At 42.6% G+C, this 23,269-nt stretch overlaps 1 protein-coding gene across 1 annotated transcript in view; it reads left to right on the top strand.

The window, feature by feature from the left end:
- Positions 1-23,269, top strand: part of RARS1 (arginyl-tRNA synthetase 1) — a 394,458-nt gene that overhangs the window by 357,946 nt on the left and 13,243 nt on the right. The window contains exons 10-12 of the mRNA XM_044280902.1: positions 3,429-3,607; positions 4,442-4,551; positions 5,340-5,445. Of these exons, the coding sequence (XP_044136837.1) occupies positions 3,429-3,607; positions 4,442-4,551; positions 5,340-5,445 (395 nt within the window). The remainder of the gene's footprint in view (positions 1-3,428; positions 3,608-4,441; positions 4,552-5,339; positions 5,446-23,269) is intronic.

The raw sequence follows: 23,269 nt of genomic DNA, 5'->3' as shown, positions 1-23,269 counted from the left end.
GAAATTGTATCTCTATTTTCCATTAAATCTTGTGCAACACCTAAAGGGTTAAAAATGTATGTAAAATCAGTTTTGAATACCTTGAGGGGTGTAGTTTCTTAGATGGGGTCACTTTTATGGAGTTTCTACTTTAGGGGTGCATCAGGGGGGCTTCAAATGGGACATGGTGTCAAAAAACCAGTCCAGCAAAATCTGGCTTCCAAAAACCAAACGGCGCACCTTTCACTCTACGCCCTGCTGTGTGGCCGTACAGTAGTTTACGGCCACGTATGGGGTGTTTCTGTAAACGGCAGAGTCAGGGCAATAAAGATACAGTCTTGTTTGGCTGTTAACCCTTGCTTTGTTAGTGGAAAAAATGGGTTAAAATGGAAAATAAGGCAAAAAAATGAAATTTTCAAATTTCATCCCCATTTGCCAATAACTCTTGTGCAACACCTAAAGGGTTAACAACGTATGTAAAATCAGTTTTGAATACCTTGAGGGGTGTAGTTTCTTAGATGGGGTCACTTTTAGGGAGTTTCTACTCTAGGGGTGCATCAGGGGGCTTCAAATGGGACATGGTGTATATAAACCAGTCCATAAAAATCAGCCTTCCAAAAACCAAACGGCGCACCTTTCACTCTACGCCCCGCTGTGTGGCCGTACAGTAGTTTACGGCCACATATTGGGTGTTTCTGTAAACGGCAGAGTCAGGGCAATAAAGATACAGTCTTGTTTGGCTGTTAACCCTTGCTTTGTTAGTGGAAAAAATGGGTTAAAATGGAAAATTAGACAAAAAAATGAAATTCTCAAATTTCATCCCCATTTGCCAATAACTCTTGTGCAACACCTAAAGGGTTAACGACGTATGTAAAATCAGTTTTGAATACCTTGAGGGGTGTAGTTTCTTAGATGGGGTCATTTTTGGGAGGTTTCTATTATCTAAGCCTCACAATATGACTTCAAACCTGAACTGGTCCATAAAAAGTGGGATTTTGAAGATTTCTGAAAATTTTTAAAATTTGCTTCTAAACTTCTAAGCCTTGTAACATCCCCAAAAAATTAAATATCATTCCCAAAATGCTACAAACATGAAGTAGACATATGGGGAATGTAAAATCATCACAATTTTTGGGGGTATGACTATGTATTACAGAAGTAGAGAAACTGAAACTTTGAAATTTGCAAATTTTTGAAATTTTTTGGTAAATTAGGTATTATTTTGTGCAAAAAAAATAATTTTTTTTACTTCATTTTACCAGTGTCATGAAGTACAATATGTGACGAAAAAACAATCTCAGAACGGCCTGGATAAGTCAAAGCGTTTTAAAGTTATCAGCACATAAAGTGACACTGGTCAGATTTGCAAAAAATGGCCTGGTCCTAAGGTGTAAAAAGGCTGTGTCCCTAAGGGGTTAAAGGGTTAATAGTGTTTTAACAGTAATGATTTCGTTCTTTAACTTAAAGAAGAAATCTACCCAAAAATTATCAGACTTATGTATCATACAATCACATCTGTGAAGTTAGTCCACTTGGACTACCTTGCAAAAACCCATTGTGATCATGCCAGAAATTCTGATCAGTGAAAATCTCACATCTGTTTAAATCAATGGAACTTTGCTGTGGGAGGTCACTTTATGAATGGCACTGTTATTGGGGGCAGTGTGTGGTTGGCACTGCTATTGTGGCAAATTGTGATCGCCGTATTTATGACTTTTTCACCTGAAAAGAAGTGGGGGTTCTCTGGAGGGGGCAGGGCTTTGCGTGGCCCACCGGATTTACTATAACTTACATCAGAAACTGGCATAAGTTATTGATGGGGGCTAATTTGTTAAGAGGCATTTGTCACTAAATTAAAATTAGACACATCTTACTCCAGTGCAGGATGATCAAGAATGGCATATGGGAACACCAGTCTTGCTAAATCTCGCCCTACGTCTCTAATGTCTACCCTGTAAGTACATTTCTGACCCATCAAAGAGCCTTAAATGTGAATATGGATTTTCATCAAGCCATCAATTTCTCAAAAAGGAAGAGAGACCAACCTGTTTGAGGTTCTTGCCCCATGTCAGGAGGCCAGCTGGGGTCTCTACAATTAGCAACAGTTACCCCTAACCCTCCATCTAAAGACTAGTTTCAAAGGCCTTTCACCCAGGCAATTAGTATTCTGCTGTGTACTGAAGGGGGGCTACAGATGGATCTTTCTTCATTTTGGAGGAGGCACTGGCTTGGCTAAGGGTACTTTCACACTAGTGTTAGTGTGATCCGGCAGGCAGTTCCGTCGTTGGAGCTGCCTGCCGGATCTGCCGATCAGTTTGACAACTGACAGCATTTGTAGACTGATCCGGTTGCATTGCAAGAACGGATCCATCTCTCAGCTTGTCATGCGGATGGACAGATCCATCTTGCAGTCTTTTTCACAGTTTTCCCGGTCTGCGCATGGATCCGTCCTTCAGTTGTTTTACAATGCCGGATCCGGCACTAATGCAAGTCAATGAGAATTAATGCCAGATCCGGCATTCCGGCAACTGATCAGGCATTTTGAACAGACATAATACCGCAGCATGCCGCATTATTATGTCCGGCCAAAACGCCTGACAGTGACTGAACGGAAGGCATACTGATGCAAACTGAACTGATTTCTATCCATTCAGAATGCATTGGGATATGCCTGATCAGTTCTTTTCCGGCATAGAGCCCTTTTGACGGAACTCTTTGCCGGAAAAGAATAACGCTAGTGAGAAAGTACCCTAAAATACCTAGTCATGTTTCAAGGCTCTTTAATGGGTCATACATTGACATACTGGGTGACTACCTACAGATGACATTGGGAACATTTTTTTTCCCCACTGGAGGAGAGCTGATTTGCATTCATAAGTTCGAAATACGGTTATAAAGTCTCTATATGGGACAAAACATTTTAAATAAAGGTTTATAAAATGTAGAAACGCCAAATAAAATGGCCTCACTGTTCACAACACTTAACGAAGGTGTACACTGTATACAAAACACACCTAAATGTATCGTAAAGACACCTTGCAACAAGTTATGTAAACACATATTTATTTGTATCCTTAGTACATATAATAATATATTGCAGCAGACATCCACTCAAAAAGACACAAGGGTGCATTACACAGAACAGTTATGATGATTGCTGTGTTCAGAACAGTATCTATAGCAATACACAGGCCTAAACAGTATTTTACCAACCGTTTGATCTGTGCTGAAACTTGGCTACCGCAGGTTCAATAATAGGTAACAAATGAAAATAATCCAAGTAGTGTACTGACCATGTAAGGGAGACCCTCCTCCCAATGTGTTTCGTCCAGAGGCTTTTACCAAGGGTTTATTAAATATAAGAAAGATGCTAAACATGTTTAACAAAAATGTATATATTTATAATGTATATTTTTTTAGTCATTATTTAATTTTTTTACGTTTTGTAGGTTTAGTTGAAGTGGATGAAGGAAGAAAAGTTGTATTTCCTCCTGGATGCTCAATACCTCTGACTATTCAGAAATCAGATGGGGGATTTACGTACGATACTTCAGACCTGGCCGCCATAAAGCAGAGATTACATGAAGAGAAAGCGGATATTATTATTTATGTAGTGGATAGTGGACAGGTGAGGAATATGTGGCAAACAATTTGGATTATTATATTTTGGTCTAACAAATCCTCAAAATTTGGGCTGAAAAGTTGAACCCATGAGGCTACTTTCACACTTGCGGCAGGATGGATCCGACAGGCTGTTCACCATGTCTGATCCGTCCTGCGGCTATTTTGCCGTGCCCGCGGACCGCCGCTCTGTCCCCATTGACTATAATGGGGTCGGAGCTCCGGCGCACAACGGCGGTGCCCGGAGAAAGCCGCCAGACTAAAAAGCCTGACATGCAGTCATTTTAGTCCGGCCGCCTTTCGCCGTGCTGTGCCGGTGCTCCGCCTCCGTCCCCATCGTAGTCAATGGGGACAGAGCGGCGGCACGGCGAAATAGCCGCAGGACTGATCCGACGTGGTGAACAGCCTGTCGGATCCGTCCTGCCGCAAGTGTGAAAGTACCCTAAGGCAATAAAGAGACCAAGGTATTATTATTTTTTGCACTTGAAGGTTTTAGAAGTGTCTTGCCAGAACTACCCAGCTCCGTCTGTTGTGCAGTCGATGGACAGGTCTGGTTACTGAAGGGCTGCTTCCATTTAAGTGAATAGGAGCAGTTCTGCAGTAACCATGTCCATCCACTGAACGGATGTTGTTGTGTAGTTCTGCCGCTCTAGCTACTGTAGAAGCTAATCGGTGTGGTGCAGGCTGTTGAACCCAAGGACAGGCTATTGCTGGCAAAGGAGTGGACATCCCCTTTAGGGGCTGTTTATATTAATAGTAAATAATATAGCTTTCTGTGAACAAGTCTATATAAATTATTGCACCATGTTTTTTTTCTTTTTCTGCTTTATTCTTTTTCCAGGGCATTCACTTACAGAATGTGTATGCAGCTGCTCAGATGATTGGTTGGTATGATGCAAAAGTGACCAGAGTAGAACATGCTGGATTTGGTGTTGTCCTAGGAGAAGATAAGTGAGTATAGAAAACTTTAACGTAGGCCTACTGCCTGAAAAAAATGCATACTGCTTCCTTGGGAAGATCCATTCCTCTAAGGCCTCATGCATAGGACTGTATCTGTTTTGCAGGTTGTAAATCGCAGATTGAAATATGGATGCGTTTTGTGTGCATATTTTATGCTGACGTACAGTACTGTCTTTTTGCGTAAATGGACATATGGATGCACAAGGCACCCATTTCCATTGTGCAACAAAAAGAACATATTCTATGTCCGAAAAATCCAGACCATGGACCCATTGAAGTCAATGGGTCTTCAAAAAATGCGGATGTAATACAGACAGTATCCATATATTTTTGGATTTGCAATTTGCAGACTGCAAAACGGATATGTACCACTGCCCAGGCCACAAACTCTTGTTTGAATGATAGTCCCTGAGATTTCAGGGCCAGTACTACTGATGCAGGGGGACCATTTCTTAGGATTAGAGGACTGGATTTTCGTAAGAAAGGTATTAGGGTGTTTTTTTCAGGTCACCTAGCCTACATAATGGTGGTCTTACTTTGAAACTGGTTTTGGAGGTGACAGACACCCTTTAAAAGAGTGAGAAAAGAAATAATTTTATCAGTTTTTCACCATCATCTAATTATATTTTATCAACTTGGGAAACTTTGATTCTGTAGATCTAAATGATTTTCATTTTCACCAGTAGCCAGAATCTGAATATAAGAATATTTCAAAATTGTAAAAAAAAATGTATTTAAACCAAGAGGTGTCAGTCACATAATTAATTTGTGTATTTCAGGAAAAAATTTAAAACCAGGTCAGGTGACACTGTTAGATTAATTGATTTGCTGGAAGAGGGGCTGAAACGCGCTATGGACAAGCTAAAGGACAAAGAGAGAGATAAGGTAAACACTATAATTTAATAATGAAAAAAGAGCTTGCACTGAAATATATTTTGCCAAGTTGAAAAAATTAAGATTTAAAGAGCTTTGGCTTGTCCAAGTTTTTACTAGAGTCATATTTGTTCTCACCCTGTTTCCTGGTAATAATAACTAAAGCTACAGGTTTTTCTTACACCAGATGATACTACCAAACCAAGGTAAAATTAATTCAAATTCTTTTATCTTTTCTATAACGTAAACAAAATGTCACTCACTTAATCCAAAAAGATATTCAAACCTTTACGACCATATACTATCCATTTTACATTTCTAGCAGCAAAGTCTTTAAAGGGCTTGTGTGGTGGCATAAAGGAGTTGTACAGTCCCTGACAAAAGTCTTGTGGCTTCTCTATTTTGTAGAAACTCCTACTATTTACCTGACTTTTAATTAATCAATTGGTGTTAGAAATGGCTCATGTGAAAAGCTAAAGCCCTCCCAAATGATGTTTAATGCACTGAAATAAATTAGTTTCACAGAAAAAAGATCATTTAATCAAGACAGAAAGGTCAAATTTTGGCAAGACAAAAGTTTTGTCGCCTATACAAAAATTGAACAACTTTACTGCAAATCCAAAAATATGTCAGCAAATAAAGTAGTGGTGCTGTGAGATCCAAATTTAATATCTTGTATGACTTCCATGAGCTTGAAGGACAGCATTCATGTGGTTTGGCAAGGATTCATACAATTTTTTGATTAAGTCATCAGGAATAGCAAAGACAACAGTTTTGCATGCCTCCCAGAGTTCATCAATATTCTTTGGTTTCATCTTCCATGCTTCCTCTTTCATCCTACACCACATATGCTCAATGATGTTCATGTCTGATGACTGGGCTGGCCAATCCTGGAGCATCTTGATCTTCTTCGCCTTAAGGAACTTTGATGTGGAGATGGAAGTATGCAATGGAGCACCATCCTGCTGCAGAATTTGGCCTTTTTTATGGTTGGGAATATAAGAGGTGGCTAAGATTTCTTGGTATTTTAGAGTATTGATGTTGCCTTCCACCCTGCAGATCCCTCGCACACCCCCATACCATGATTTTGCCTCCACCAAACTTCACTGTTTTCTGGGTAAATCTCGGCTCTATGCGGGTTCCAGTAGGTCTCCTGCAATATTTGCGGCGACAGCGGAAACAGAAGATTCATCAGAAAAATCCACCTTCTGCCACTTTTCCAGCGTCCATCCTTTTAGTAGGCTGTGGCCCTTGGCAAATGCCACATGGTTTTTCAATTGTCTTTTGTTTAGTGCTGGCTTATGGGCACTGATTCGACCACGGAGGCCATTTCGATACAGAATCCGACAAACTGTTCTGGTTGACACAGGGACTTCAGGTGACCAGGTCTCGTGGAGCTCTGCTCAGTGAAAAATGGTCTGGCCTTGGATTTTTGAGCCAACAAACGGTCCTCTCGAGCAGTTGTCTTGCGGGGTCGGCCTGACCTGGCCTTGTCCAAAAGGATCTGGTCTTCAGCCTCTTGATAATCAACACTTTAGTCTCCAGCTGAATCTTAGGCATGTTTGCAGAGGTCTAGTTGCAGTTGATGTGAAGGTCTAGTGTACTGGGGTTCTTTTTATAAACACCTGAGACCTAATTGATCCATTATTAGTCATAGGTGAAGCTCATATGACAAGGCGACAACACTTATGTCTTGGCAAAAATTGACTCAATGGGCTTTACCAAGCTGTGAATATTAGAATACTTTTTGTCAGTTTAGTTTTGCACTGAAACATTATTACAAAAGCTGTTGGAATTAAAATGACCCATTTCTTGTAACAAAATCTTGATTAGAAATATATATTTTAGCGGCACTTCAGGTCAATTTGTACACAAGCGACAAGACTTTTGTCAGGGACTGTATAATCTCAGACGTTGGGGGCATGTTGCTAGGATATGTCCCCAGTGTCTGAGGTGAACTCCTTTATGCCACTGCACAACCCCTTTAAAGACTTCTGAGAAGGCTATTTTCAGCGCCCTCATAACCATGCATGGTACGCCTTCCTTCACTTTGCAGGCCCCATTCTAAATATAGGTGCGGCTCTCAGGGTGTAGCTAAAGGCTCATGGGCCCTTGTGCAAGAGTTTAGCTTGGGTCCTCCTAGCCTTCCTGCTGCCTGAGGCGAAAATTTAAATTGCCCTTTCCCCCATGCCAAATTCTCAACCTAACCCCTTCCCTCCAGCCTACTGTTAAATACATAGTTGGAAAACATTACATATAGTACAGGGTAATACAGCACCACATACTTTTTACATCCAGGGAAGTCTCATCTGATTGTAGATGTTCTCTTTCCTCATCTTCTCTACAGAGTTTGACAAACAGAAATCTTTGTTTCCTACTTTTCCATCTTCCTACCACCTTCTCAACACCCCATCCTGCCACCCCCAATATGGTACCAATTGTACTCCTCAATACTATACTGCAGAAACAGTCCCCCTGAAAATACTAGTACCATGAAGATAGTGGCCCCTTCAATAATTATTGCACAAAGTGCCATAAAAACTAACTGTGCCCAGCAGTTATTACAAAATACTATTGTAAACATAATGTCCCCCAAAAATAATTGTGCTAAGCTGATACTGTGGATAGAAATAATTATCTGCCAGAGTGCATAGAGTTAACAGTCAAAAAGGCCTACGCAGACTGAGAAAGCGAGTGTCTTTTTTTTTTTTTTTCCATCTAAAGTGTGTTTTGTCCTAAGTGTGTGACTTTATTAAATGACTTTAGGAGGGAACTGCAATTATTAACTTGTTTATCATTTTCATATCACTGTCTAACTTGCCTTGTTTTTTGTGTGTAATCCCCATTATTCACTCGCTGAGCAGACACTCACTGGGGTAGATGTGGGGGAGGGTGGCAGTGTGAGTTGTGGAAAGGTCAGATAGCTGGCTGGGTAACAGAAGGCAGGAAAAGGAAAGAGTGTTAGGGAGGCTATCCCTGATCTGACACACCACATCAAGTTGGCCAAAGTGGGAGATGAGGGAGATGTTAGTTCAAGGGTAGCACCTCTTCAGCAAGAGCCTTCCTTTGCCAGCCAGGGGAATGTCAGCTTCAGCAATAAGGGGGTTAGGAGTGTAAAGAAGGCCAGACAGATGCTGGTACTGGAAAATTCTATTACTAGAGCTACAGGTTGGGAAATTAGTCACAAAGACCGGGATCATTAAACGGAGGGGTTGGTGAAGACCCAGCAGTCATGGTCCACATTGGCACCAATGACATAGGTAGGAGGAGAGTCCTTAAAGGGTAACTGTCATGTTTTCATCAAAAAATCAATTTTAGCATTATGCACAAAGCAATCTTTAGTTTCTTCACATACCACTGTTTTATCTTGAGTTTTGCCCATTTAAACATTTTAAACATTTACAATATGAGGACCTTCTCAAGATGGCTCATCTGCCAGTTCGCTGAGATCAAAACAGCTTTCCCTCACTTCCCATACACACTAGCTGTAGCCAGCAAATCCCTGCCAGCCAATCAGATTGGATTACTGAGAGACACGCCTCCGCACTCTGAAGCCAAATGCAGGCATGCAGTGTGGAAGACCGCCCCTCTGTCTTCTGTTTATACTAAAATCAAGACAGACAAGCCCTAGGAACGGTCTTTTAAGGGAGCAGTGGAAAGGGACAGAGGACATTAATAAAAGCTTTTATTATAAGGTACTTACAGATCTTTTGACAATCATTGACAGACTAACTCAGGTATACATGCCTAGCTCTAATAAACTACCAAATAAAATAAAAATATGACAGTTACCCTTTAAACATTTTCAGGGACTTAGGTTGCAAGCTCAGGAAAAGGACCTCAAAGGTAGTATGGGAGATGAGGGAGGTAAACAAGTGGATCCAGAACTGGTGTGGGTTGCTGGAGAACTTGGCCGACTTCTCTGTCGGCTACAGAATCTATTATAGGAATGGGCTGCACCTCAGTGGGGAAAGTGCAGCTGTTTTGGGGGAGAAGATGGCTAGAAGATTGAAGGAGTGTTTAAACTAGGGACTGGGCAGGAGGGTAATTACATTGTAGGAGGGGAAGATAGTGTACATAGTGAACTGGGGCTAAGTAGTGGAACTGGGGGTGGGAGGGAGGGACTAGAACAGTTTATAAAGAAATTTGTAGGGTAAAAAATATCCAAAAACTTCTTAATTGTTTTAATGCCACAAGCCTTAACAGTGAAATTGGTGAGCTGGACTTAGTATTGTCTAACCCCTTAAGGACATAGGATGTACCGGTACGCCCTGTTTCCCGAGTCCTTAAGGACACAGGACATACCGGTACGTCCTAACTTTAAATCGGGATTCCGGCGCCCCAGGGGTTAATCTGAACAGGATGCCAGCTGAAATCATTCAGCCGGCATCCTGTCACAACGGCATCCTGTCATGTGACCCCCCATGTCGGCGATCGCAGCAAACCGCAGGTCAATTCAGACTTGCGGTTTGCTGCGCTTTTTGCAGTTTCTGATCCCCGCGGTCCCTGACCGCAGGGATCAGAAACTTTAGAGTGCCTAAATTAGAGATTTTGCACCCCTGCACGATTTGATGGCGGCGGGTGGTGCAGGGGGGGTGTCGCAGCCGGTGGGGGCGTTGCGGGAGGCGGGCAGTGCAGCAGGCGGGATCGCGATCCCCCGCCCGCCTCCCCTTGAATAATCGTTGGCGTCTAGTGAGTTATACCAGGGTGCCAGCACATTGCTAACACCCTGGTATAAACGGCTGACATCTGTGCAGATGTCAGCCGTTTAACCCTTTCCATACTGCGGTCCGTACGGACCGCTGTATGGAAAAGGTTAACTTTCATCGGTCAGGGAGCTCCCTCCCTCTCCCATCGGGGGGCTGCTGTGCCTTTGCAGCCCCCCGATGGAGAGGGAGAGAGTCCCCAGGCAGCCCCGTCCTCACCCTTCCCCGTCTGCGAAGTTGTGGCAGACGGGGGAGGTTCCCATGGCAACAGGACGCCTGCTCAGGCGTCCTGCTGTCCATGGTGCTGAACAGATCTATGCTAAAAGCATAGATCTGTTCAGTGTAAGTAAAATACAGTACAGAACCCTATAGGGTTCTGTACTGTATTTTACAGACATCAGACCCACTGGATCTTCAAGAACCAAGTGGGTCTGGGTCAAAAAAAAATTGAAAAAAGTTAAGATTAAAAAAAAACATTTATCACTGAATAAAAATGAAAAAAATAAAATACACTACACATATTAGGCATCGCCGCGTCCGTAACGACCTGATCTATAAAACGGTCATGTTACTTTCCCCGCACGGTGAACGCCATAAAAATAAAAACTGAGAAAATTGAAATTTTGCCCACCTTACTTCCCAAAAAACGTAATAAAAGTGATCAAAACAGTCGCATGTACGCCAAAATAGTACCAATCAAACCGTCATCTCATCCTGCAAAAAATGAGGCCCTACTCAAGATAATCGCCCAAAAACTGAAAAAACTATGGCTCTTAGACTATGGAAACACTAAAACATGTTTTTTTTTTTTTTCAAAAATAAAATCATTGTGTAAAACTTACATAAATAAAAATAAAGTATACATATTAGGAAATAGGGCCGTGTCCTTATGGGGCTAATGAGGACTATGAAACAGTGGGAATAACTGAGATTTGGCTAGATGATAACTATGACTGGATGGTTAACATACAGGGTTGCAGTCTGTTTAGAAAGATGGTAAAAATCTAAAAGGGGGAGGGGTTTGTCTTCATGTAAATACCTGTCTAAAGCCCACATTCCGTGAATATATAAGTGAGGGAAATTAACATGTGGAGTCACTGTGGGTAGAAATGCATGGAGGCAAAAACAATAATAAAATATTTATTTATTTTTAGTATAAACCAATAGATCTGGCAGAACAGCAGAGGTGAAGGTTGGGAGACACCTGGGAAATGGTGACTATAATATAATAAACTTCCAGTTGTCCTTCAAAAGAGGGAGGCACAACAACGCAGAATTTTAGGAAAGCAAAATTTGATCAGCTTAGAGTACTTTCACACTAGCGTTTTTCTTTTCCGGCATAGAGTTCCGTCCTAAGGGCTCTATACCGGAAAATAACTGATCAGGCATATCCCCATGCATTCTGAATGGCGAGTAATCAAATCAGTTTCCATCAGGATGTCTTCAGTTCAGTCGTTTTGACTAATTAGGCAAAAGATAAAACTATAGCATGCTACAGTTTTATCTCCGGCGAAAAAAAACTGAAGACTTGCCTGAATGTCGGATTTTTCCCTATAGGAATGTATTAGTGCCTTCAAAAGATCAGTCCTTCCGGCATGCGCAGTCCGGTAAAAATGTGAAAAAAAAATGCAAGACGGATCCGTCTGTCCGCATGAGAAGCGGAGAGACTGATCCGCATCCGGATCAGTCTCACAAATGCTTTCAGTCACATCAAAATCGGCGGATCCGGCGGGCAGTTCTGACAACGGAACTGCCTGCCCGATCACACTGCCGCAAGTGTGAAAGTAGCCTTAGAGAGGCCATTAGGCTTACTAAGGCTACTTTCACACTTGCGTTCATATAATGCAGACGGTGGCTCCGTTCAGTACGGATCCGTTTGCATTATATTGTTAAAATATTTCTAAGTGTGAAAATAGCCTCAGGCGGATCCGTCCAGACTTTCAATGTAACGGATCCGTTTTAAGATTGAGCCATAGTGTGTCATCTTCAAACGGATACGTCCCCATTGACTTACATTGTAAGTCTGGACGGATCAGCACGGCCAGGCAGACACCCGAACACTGCAAGCCTTCTGAGCGGAGAGGAGGCTGAACGCTGCCAGACTGATGCATTCCGAGCGGATCCGCGTCCACTCAGAATGCATTAGTGCTGGACGGAAGCGTTCGGGTCCGCTTGTGAGCCCCTTCAAACGGAGCTCACAAGCGGACACCCGAACGCTATTGTAAAAGTAGCCCAAGATAATCTTAAAAATAAAAATAAAAAATACTGACACAAAATGGATGCTTTTATTATTAAAAGCATCCTAAATTTTCATTATGAGAAGTATATACAGTATCTCACAAAAGTGAGAACACCGCTCACATTTTTGTAAATATTTTATTCTATATTTTCATGGGACAGCACTGAAGATAAGACAATGTGAAGTAGTCAGTGTAAAACTTATATAACAGTGTAAGGGCTCATGCACATGACAGTATGGCTTTTTCAGTGTTTTGCGGTCCGTTTTTTACGGATCCCTTGTTCCGTTTTTTGTTTCTGTTCCGTTTTTACGTATACCATATACAGTAATTTCATTGAAAAAATTGGGCTGGGCATAACATTTTCATCAGATGGTTCAGCAAAAATGGAATGGATACGGAAGACATACGGATGCATTTCCGTTTGTGTTCCTTTTTTTGCGGACCCATTGACTTGAATAGAGCCAAGCACCGTCATTTGCGGACAAGAATAGGGCATGTTCTATCTTTTCACGGTACGGAAATACTGAAACGGAATGCACACAGACAGTTTTATTTTATTTTTTTGCTGAACCATTGAAATGAATGGTTCAGTATATGTATACTGAACAATAAAAAATTGCAAAATACTGTCGTGTGTATGATCCCTAAATTTGGTGTTCCCTCAAAATAACTTAACACACAACCATTGATGTCTAAACCGCTGGCAACAAAAGTGAGTACACCCCTAATTGAAAATGGACAAATAGTGCCCAAAGTGTCAATATTTTGTGTGGCCGCCATTATTTTCCATCACTTCCCTAACTCTCTTGGGAATGGAGTTCACTAGAGGTTCACAGGTTGCCCCTGGAATCCTCTTCCACTCCTCCATGATGACATCACGGAGCTGGTGGATGTTAGCGACCTTGCACACCTCCTTCTCCCCTTTGAGAATTCCCCACAGATGCTTAATAGGGTTTAGGTCTGCAGACATGCTTGGCCAGTCCAGCACCTTTACCCTCAGTTTTTTCCAGCAACGCTGTAGTCCTCTTGGAAGTGTGTCTCGGGTCGTTATGTTGGAATACTGACCTGTGACCCAGTTTCTGAAGGGAAGGGATCATGCTATACTTCAGTATGTCCCAGTACATGTTGGCATTCATGGTTCCCTCAATGAATTCTAGCTCCCCACAGGTGGCAGCACTCATGCAGCACCAAACCATGACACTCCCACCACCATGCTTGACTGTAAGCAAGACACACTTGTCTTTGTACTCTTTACCTGGTTGCCGTCACACACGCTTGACACCATCTGAAACAAATAATTTTATCTTGGTCTCATCAGACCACAGTACATGGTTCCAGTAATTCATGTCCTCTGCTTGTCTTCAGCAAACATTTTGTGGGCTTTCTTGTGCATAATCTTTACAAGTGGCTTCCTTCTGGGATGACAGCCATGCAGACCAATTTGATGCCGTGTGCGTATGGTCTGAGCACTGACAGGCTGACAAACCCCCACCCCCAACCGTTTAACCTCTGCAGCAATGCTGGCAGCACTCATACATCTATTTTGAAATGACAACTTCTGGATATGACACTGAACACGTGCACTCAACTTCTTTGGTTGACCATGGCGAGGCCTGTTCTGAGTGGAACCTGTCTTGATAAACGGCTGTATGGTTTTGGCCACTGTGCTGCAGCTCAGTTTCAGGCAGTTGCCAATCTTCTTATAGCCTAGGTCATCTTTATGTAGAGCAACAATTCCTCAGAGAGTTCTTTGTCATGAGGTGTCTTGTTGAACTTCCAGTGACCAGTATGAGAGTGAGAGCAATAACACACCTGCACACACAAATTTAACACACCTGCTCCCAATTCACACATGAGAGATTGTAACAATAATAAGTCACATGACACCAAGGAGGGAAAATGGCTAATTGGGCACAATTTGGCCATTTTAATTTGTGGTGTGTACTCACTTCTATTGCCAGCAGTATAGACATTAATGGCTGTGTGTTGTTATTTTGAGGGCACACCAAATTTGCACTGTTATACAAGCTGTTCCCTGAATACTTTACATTGTATCAAAGTGTCATATCTTCACTGTTGTCCCATAAAAAGTTATAATAAAATATTTACAAAAATGTGGGGGTGTACTTGTGAGATACTGTACCTTATGAGAATAAAATGGTTAGGAACAGGAAAAAAGCAATGCAGATAAATAGAAATGTAAAAGGCTTGCCAAGTAAGGCTACTTTCACACTCTGTTTGGTGCGGATCTGTCATGGATCTGCACAGTCCGTTGAGATAATACAACCGTCTGCATCCATTCAGAATGGATCCTCCGTTTGTATTATCTTTAACATAGCCAAGACTGATCCGTCTTGAACACCATTGAAAGTCAATGGAGGACAGATCCGTTTTATATTGTGCCAGATTGTGTCATTGAAAACAGATCCGTCCACATCGACTTACATTGTGTGTCGGAACGGATTTGTTTGACTCAGTTTCGTCAGACCGACACCAAAACACTGCAAGCACTAAACTGTGTAAAGTAAATAACACAAAAGAGGACGGTATACTGCTACAGAGGGATCTGGATAGATTGGAGGCTATCCAGATCCCAATGGAAAATGTAAGGTTATGCACATGGGAAGGGGAATACAGTACATACTAAATGGGAAAACACTTGGTAACACTGACATGGAAAAGAACAGAAATTTCAGTTGACGGTAAACTTAACTGTATCAACCAGTGTCAGACCTCACATACAGTAATGTATACAATTTGGGCAGGCACGGTCTAGCCATAGAGCCTATGGCAGTGATGGCTAACCTTGGCACTCCAGCTGTGGTAAAACTACAGGGTGGGCCATTTATATGGATACACCTTAATAAAATGGGAATGGTTGGTTATATTAACTTCCTGTTTGTGGCACATTAGTATATGTGAGGGGGAAAACTTTTCAAGATGGGTGGTGACCATGGTGGCCATTTTGAAGTCGGCCATTTTGAATCCGACTTTTGTTTTTTCAATAGGAAGAGGGTCATCAAACTTATTGGGAATTTCACAAGAAAAACAATGGTGTGCTTGGTTTTAACGTAACTTTATTCTTTCATGAGTTATTTACAAGTTATTGATCATTTATAAAAATGTGTTCAATGTGCTGCCCATTGTGTTGGATTGTCAATGCAACCCTCTTCTCCCACTCTTCACACACTGATAGCAACACCGCAGGAGAAATGCTAGCACAGGCTTCCAGTATCCGTAGTTTCAGGTGCTGCACATCTTGTATCTTCACAGCATACAGTACAGACCAAAAGTTTGGACACACCTTCTCATTCAAAGAGTTTTCTTTATTTTCATGACTCTGAAAATTGTAGATTCACACTGAAGGCATCAAAACTATGAATTAACACATGTGGAATTATATACATAACAAAAAAGTGTGAAACAACTGAAAATATGTCATATTCTAGGTTCTTCAAAGTAGCCACCTTTTGCTTTGATTACTGCTTTGCACACTCTTGGCATTCTCTTGATGAGCTTCAAGAGGTAGTCACCTGAAATGGTCTTCCAACAGTCTTGAAGGAGTTCCCAGATATGCTTAGCACTTGTTGGCTCTTTTGCCTTCACTCTGCGGTCCAGCTCACCCCAAACCATCTCGATTCGGTTCAGGTCCGGTGACTGTGAAGGCCAGTTCATCTGGCGCAGCACACCATCACTCTCCTTCATGGTCAAGTAGCCCTTACAAAGCCTGGATGTGTGTTTGGGGTCATTGTCCTGTTGAAAAATAAATGATGGTCCAACTAAACGCAAACCAGATGGAATAGCATGCCGCTGCAAGATGCTGTGGTAGCCATGCTGGTTCAGTATGCCTTCAATTTTGAATAAATCCCCAACAGTGTCACCAGCAAAGCACCCCCACACCATCACACCACCTTCTCCATGCTTCACGGTGGGAACCAGGTATGTAGAGTCCCTCCGTTCACCTTTTCTGCGTCACACAAAGACACGGTGGTTGGAACCAAAGATCTAAAATTTGGACTAATCAGACCAAAGCACATATTTCCACTGGTCTAATGTCCATTCCTTGTGTTTTTTAGCCCAAACAAGTCTCTTCTGCTTGTTGCCTGTCCTTAGCAGTGGTTTCCTAGCAGATATTCTACCATGAAGGCCTGATTCACACAGTCTCCTCTTAACAGTTGTTCTAGAGATGTGTCTGCTGCTAGAACTCTGTGTGGCATTGACCTGGTCTCTAATCTGAGCTGCTGTTAACCTGCAATTTCTGAGGCTGGTGACTCGGATGAACTTATCCTCCGCAGCAGAGGTGACTCTTGGTCTTGCTTTCCTGGGGCGATCTGCATGTGAGCCAGTTTCTTTGTAGCGCTTGATGGTTTTTGTGACTGCACTTGGGGACACTTTCAAAGTTTTCCCAATTTTTCGGACTGACTGACCTTCATTTCTTAAAGTAATGATGGCCACTCGTTTTTCTTTACTTAGCTGCTTTTTTCTTGCCATAATACAAATTCTAACAGTCTATTCAGTAGAACTATCAGCTCTGTATCCACCTGACTTCTCCACAACACAACTGATGGTCCCAACCCCATTTATAAGGCAAGAAATCCCACTTATTAAACCTGACAGGGCACACCTGTGAAGTGAAAACCATTTCAGGTGACTACCTCTTGAAGCTCATCAAGAGAATGCCAAGAGTGTGCAAAGCAGTAATCAAAGCAAAAGGTGGCTACTTTGAAGAACCTAGAATATGACATATTTTCAGTTGTTTCACACTTTTTTGTTATGTATATAATTCCACATGTGTTAATTCATAGTTTTGATGCCTTCAGTGTGAATCTACAATTTCCATAGTCATGAAAATAAAGAAACTCTTTGAATGAGAAGGTGTCCAAACTTTTGGTCTATACTGTATATACTAGCAGATATATACCAGCTTCGCACAGGTATATTTCATCTATTTCCTTTTATGTTTCGGTGTGTCGTAAAAAGAGATCAACAGTATCCCCCCCTAACACATGAATCTACAGTACCCGCCCTCTTAAGAATGACCTCCACAGTGCCTGCCCCTTTAACATTGACCTCCACAATCACCGCCCCTTTAACATTGACCTCCACAGTGCCCATCCATTCAACAGTGACCGCCCCTTTAACAGTGGCCTCCACAGTGCCTGTCCCCTTAACAGTGGCCTCCACAGTGCCTGCCCCTTTAACAGTGGCCTCCACAGTGCCTGCCCCTTTAACAGTGGCCTCCACAGTGCCCGCCCCTTTAACAGTGGCCTCCACAGTGCCAGCCCCTTTAACAGTGGCCTCCACAGTCCCCTGCCCCTTAACAATGACCTCCACAGTGGCTGCCCTATTATTAGTAACATCCACAGTACCCCGTTTCCTTAACAGTGATTTCCACTATAATCCATTGCCTAAACAGTAACCTCCACATCAGTTGTCTCTTTAATAGTGACCTCGACAGTCCATCACCCCCTTAACAGTAACCTTCACAGCGGCCGGCCCTTTTTTTGTGACCTCCATAGTATCCCATCTCGTTAACAGTAATTTACACAATAACACGCCCCCTTAACAGTGACCTCCACAGAGCTCTGTTATCTTAAAATGTGACCTCCACAACACCCCGCCCCTTAACTGTGACCTCTACAGCAATCTGCCCCTTAACACTGACCTCCATATAGGACCGTCCCCTTAACTGTGACCTCCATAGCACTTTGCTCCCTTAGCAGTGTCATCCACAGCGCTCTGCCCCTTTAAAGCTGACCTACAGCAGAGAAGAAAAATGTCTTTGTTGATTTGGAGTAAAATTGTGTGTGTGTGTGGAGACTAAGGGCCCGCAAGCTTCTATTGGGTGATAAGGGTCATGTGACCGTGTGTAGGGCAGTTGGCAGATGAGGAGAAAGACTTGCATGCTTCTATTGGCTAATGCATTTTTATCTCAGGAATGATACGTCCTAGAGAGCTGAGACCCAATCTAAAACCTTCCTGGACACCTGATGTACCTGTCTGGCAAATGTTGTCATTGTAAATGCAATGGTGCGGATTCCTTTAGCGGACATACATACATACACTCAGCTTTATATAATTCTTTTTTTTATTTTTTATTTTTATTCTGAAGGCTGTATTTGGAGTCAGAAAGGATTTTGTTATTTCCCCTAGATCAGTACAGGAGGCTGAACTAGATGGCCTAATAGTTTTCTTCTTTTTAGAGTCAGTTTGGGTTACCTTGCAGCTTAAAGGGGTTGTCCAGGTTCAGAGCTGAACCTGGACATCCCTCCATTTTCACCCCGGCAGCCCCCCTGACATGAGCATCGGAGCAGTTCATGCTCCGATGCTCTCCTTTGCCCTGCGCTAAATCGCGCAGGGCAAAGGCATTTTTCTGAGTTCCGGTGACATACCGGGCTCTCTATGGGGCTGACAGGCAGCCCGGTGACGTCACCGGCACTGATGGGCGGGATTTGGCTCTGCCCTAGCCAGTAAAACGGCTAGGGCAGAGCTAAAGCCCGCCCCTCAGAGCCGGTGACGTCACCGAACACACTGCTGGGCGGAAGTTACCGCCCGGCAGTGTGTTATTGAAAACACAAGAGCCTGTGCCCTGCGCGATCTAGCGCGGGGCACAGGAGCGCATCGGAGCATGAGATGCTCCGATGCCAGGCTCAGAAAGGCTGCCGGGGTGAAAATAAGGGTATGTCCGGGTTCAGCTCTGAACCCGGACAACCCCTTTAATAATCATAAGGTAACTCGTGTAAGTGTGATATATAGACCACCTAGCCAAGTCAAAGAATTAGATGATCTACTAGTTGAAGAAATAGCTAAAATGACATTGAAGGGGGAAGTTATCATTATGGGAGACTTTAATCTTCCTGATGTAAACTGAAAAATCAAAATAGCTAGTTCTGCCAGGAGTACCGATTATTCAAAATTCCCTACTGGGATTATCTCTACAGCAAGTATTTGAGGAGCCAACCTAGAAGGAGGCCATTTTAGATTTAGTATTCACAAATGGGAATTTGGTATCTGATATTACTGTAGGGCCCCATGCACACGGCCGTTGTTCACAGCCGTGTGCGGGCCGTGGAACCGCGGCCTGGATCCCTCCTGAGAGCAGGAGCGCATGGCGTCACTGGTTGCTATGACGCCTTGCGCTCCCTGCTGCCGCCGCTATGCAGTAATACACTGGTATGATCTATACCAGTGTATTACTGTACTGTGCTGGCAGCAGGGAGCGCACGGCGTCATAGCAACCAGTGACGCCGTGCGCTCCTGCTCTCAGGAGGGATCCAGGCCGCGGTTCCACGGCCCGCACACGGCGGTGAACAACGGCCGTGTGCATGGGGCCTAGGGGAAAGCTTGGGATCTAGTGATCACCAGTCAGTGTGGTTTACGATAAGTACAGTGACTGAGTCACACCACACAAAAACAAAAGTTTTAGATTTTAGAAAAACTGACTTTTCTAAAATTAGATTAGTGGGATACGAGTCCGTATCAAATTGGAACAGTTTCAATGGAGTCCAGGAGAAATGGGACTACTTAAAGGTGGCACTATTGAAGGCAACAGAAAATTGCACTAGGCTCGGCAGTAAAAGCCAAAAAAGGAAGAGACCACCGTGTTACTCAGCAGAAGTGGCCAAAATCAGTAAATACAAAAAGATAGCATTTAGTAATTATAAAAAAAAAAAAAAAAAGAGGATGACAGGCAAATTTTTTAGATTAGGAAGAGAGAGGCCAAACAAGTTATAAGAACTTCTAAAGCACAGGCAGAAGAGAAATTAGCTCAGTCAGTTAAAAAAGGCAATAAGACATTCTTAACCCTTTAGTGACCAAGCCTGTTTGGGCCTTTATGACCAAGCGTTTTTCTTACTTTTTTCATGGTTTCGTTCCAAGAGCTATAACTTTATTTTTTTGTCTATATAGCTTTATGAGGGCTTGTTTTTTACGGGACAAGTTGTAGTTTTTAATGGCACCATTTTGGGGTACACATAACTTTCTGATTAACTTTTATTAACTCTTTCTGGGAGGGAGATGAGGGAAAATAGCAATACTGCCACTGCGTTTTTACGGCGTTCATTTTTCGGTACAAATAACATAATATCTTTAATCTCTGGGTCAGTACGATTACAGTGATACTAAATACTTATAATTTTACGTTTTACTACTTTTTTTTCCAATAAAACCCCTTTTATTAACCCAAAAAATTATTTTGCATTGCCACTTCAAAAAACCCATAACTTTTTTTTTTTTTTTCTTTTTCTATGGAGTTGTGTGAGGGCTTGACTTTTGAGGGACAACTTGTATTTTTCATTGGTATCATTTTGGAGTAAATGGCGCTTCTTGATTGCTTGTTATTACATTTTTTTCGGTGGAAACTAAGAATAAATTAGAAATTCTGTCTTCTTTTTATTTTAATTTTTTACGGCGTTCACCATAGGGGATAATTTATGTAATATTTATGTAGTCCGGGTAGTTACGGACGCGGCAATGCCAAACATATGGGGGATATTTTTTTTTTGCAATTTTTTTCATTGAAAAGCGTATTTTCAATGGAAAAAAAGGCATATTTTTTATTTTATGGATTTTTTTTTTTAAATGTGTATTTTTTTTAAAAAAAATGTACTACTTAAAAGTCCCACAAGGGGACTATAATATACAGTATTTTGATTGCTTTTAAAATGTAATGCATTATCTCTATAAGGCATTACATTTCAATAGCAATGCTATTCAAACCTTGGCCAGCAGGCTGCGCCAGAGGCGCACAGCCTGCTGGAGATAACTGAAGACAGGCTCGGGGCCCTGATCGGAAGCAAGGTAAGCTTCCGAACACATCAGCACCCCGCAATCTTATTTTCGGGGTGCTGATGGGAGACAGAGGGAGTCCGCTCCCTCTGTCACTACTTTACATGCAGCGGGCGCCATTGCGCCCGGCATGTAAAGGGTTAAACAGCCCGGATCGGCACTCCTGCCGGTCCGGTCTGTTAGAGCAGGGTCCCGGCTTTCATGTGAGAGCAGGGTCCGCGCTCCCCGCTGCACGGGGGGAGCCGTGCAGTGCTTAGACCGGGCCGCCGTAAGAACGCGGCGGCCCAGCTTAACGCCCCTTAGTGACCGCCGTAAAAACACGTATGGGTGGTCACTAAGGGGTTAAGATAAATAAATGAAAAAAGGAAACTTAAAAAAGGAATTACCAAATTAAAAACCAAAAAAGGAAAGCATATGGAAGAAGATAAAGAACTAGCTGACTGGCTTATATTGTTTATTATCTTTATCAGCGAAATTTCTGAAGGCCTCGATGGTAATACAGGTCCTTCTAAAAAAATTAGCATATTGTGATAAAGTTCATTATTTTCTGTAATGTACTGATAAACATTAGACTTTCATATATTTTAGATTCATTACACACCAACTGAAGTAGTTCAAGCCTTTTTTTGTTTTAATATTGATGATTTTGGCATACAGCTCATGAAAACCCCAAATTCCTATCTAAAAAAATTTGCATATCATGAAAAGGTTCTCTAAACGAGCTATTAACCTAATCATCTGAATCAACTAATTAACTCTAAACACCTGCAAAAGATTCCTGAGGATTTTAAAAACTCCCAGCCTGGTTCATTACTCAAAACCGCAATCATGGGTAAGACTGCCGACCTGACTGCTGTCCAGAAGGCCATCATTGACACCCTCAAGCAAGAGGGTAAGACACAGAAAGAAATTTCTGAACGAATAGGCTGTTCCCAGAGTGCTGTATCAAGGCACCTCAGTGGGAAGTCTGTGGGAAGGAAAAAGTGTGGCAGAAAACGCTGCACAACGAGAAGAGGTGACCGGACCCTGAGGAAGATTGTGGAGAAGGACCGATTCCAGACCTTGGGGGACCTGCGGAAGCAGTGGACTGAGTCTGGAGTAGAAACATCCAGAGCCACTGTGTACAGGCGTGTGCAGGAAATGGGCTACAGGTGCCGCATTCCCCAGGTCAAGCCACTTTTGAACCAGAAATAGCGGCAGAAGCGCCTGACCTGGGCTACAGAGAAGCAGCACTGGACTGTTGCATGTCATTCGGAAATCAAGGTGCCAGAGTCTGGAGGAAGACTGGGGAGAGGGAAATGCCAAAATGCCTGAAGTCCAGTGTCAAGTACCCACAGTCAGTGATGGTCTGGGGTGCCATGTCAGCTGCTGGTGTTGGTCCACTGTGTTTTATCAAGGGCAGGGTCAATGCAGCTAGCTATCAGGAGATTTTGGAGCACTTCATGCTTCCATCTGCTGAAAAGCTTTATGGAGATGAAGATTTCATTTTTCAGCACGACCTGGCACCTGCTCACAGTGCCAAAACCACTGTTAAATGTTTTACTGACCATGGTATTACTGTGCTCAATTGGCCTGCCAACTCTCCTGACCTGAACCCCATAGAGAATCTGTGGGATATTGGGAAGAGAAAGTTGAGAGACGCAAGACCCAACACTCTGGATGAGCTTAAGGCCGCTATCGAAGCATCCTGGGCCTCCATAACACCTCAGCAGTGCCACAGGCTGATTGCCTCCATGCCACGCCGCATTGAAGCAGTCATTTCTGCAAAAGGATTCCCGACCAAGTATTGAGTGCATAACTGAACAGAATTATTTGAAGGTTGACTTTTTTTGTATTAAAAACACTTTTCTTTTATTGGTCGGATGAAATATGCTAATTTTTTGAGATAGGAAATTTGGGTTTTCATGAGCTGTATGCCAAAATCATCAATATTAAAACAATAAAAGGCTTGAACTACTTCAGTTGGTGTGCAATGAATCTAAAATATATGAAAGTCTAATGTTTATCAGTACATTACAGAAAATAATGAACTTTATCACAATATGCTAATTTTTTTAGAAGGACCTGTATGTGTCTTTTTGCTGATGACAGAGATTTGTAACA

The sequence above is a fragment of the Bufo gargarizans genome, chromosome 2, assembly GCF_014858855.1.
Source record: "Bufo gargarizans isolate SCDJY-AF-19 chromosome 2, ASM1485885v1, whole genome shotgun sequence".
Lineage (NCBI taxonomy): Eukaryota > Metazoa > Chordata > Amphibia > Anura > Bufonidae > Bufo > Bufo gargarizans.
This window is presented reverse-complemented; position numbering and strand designations above follow the sequence as displayed.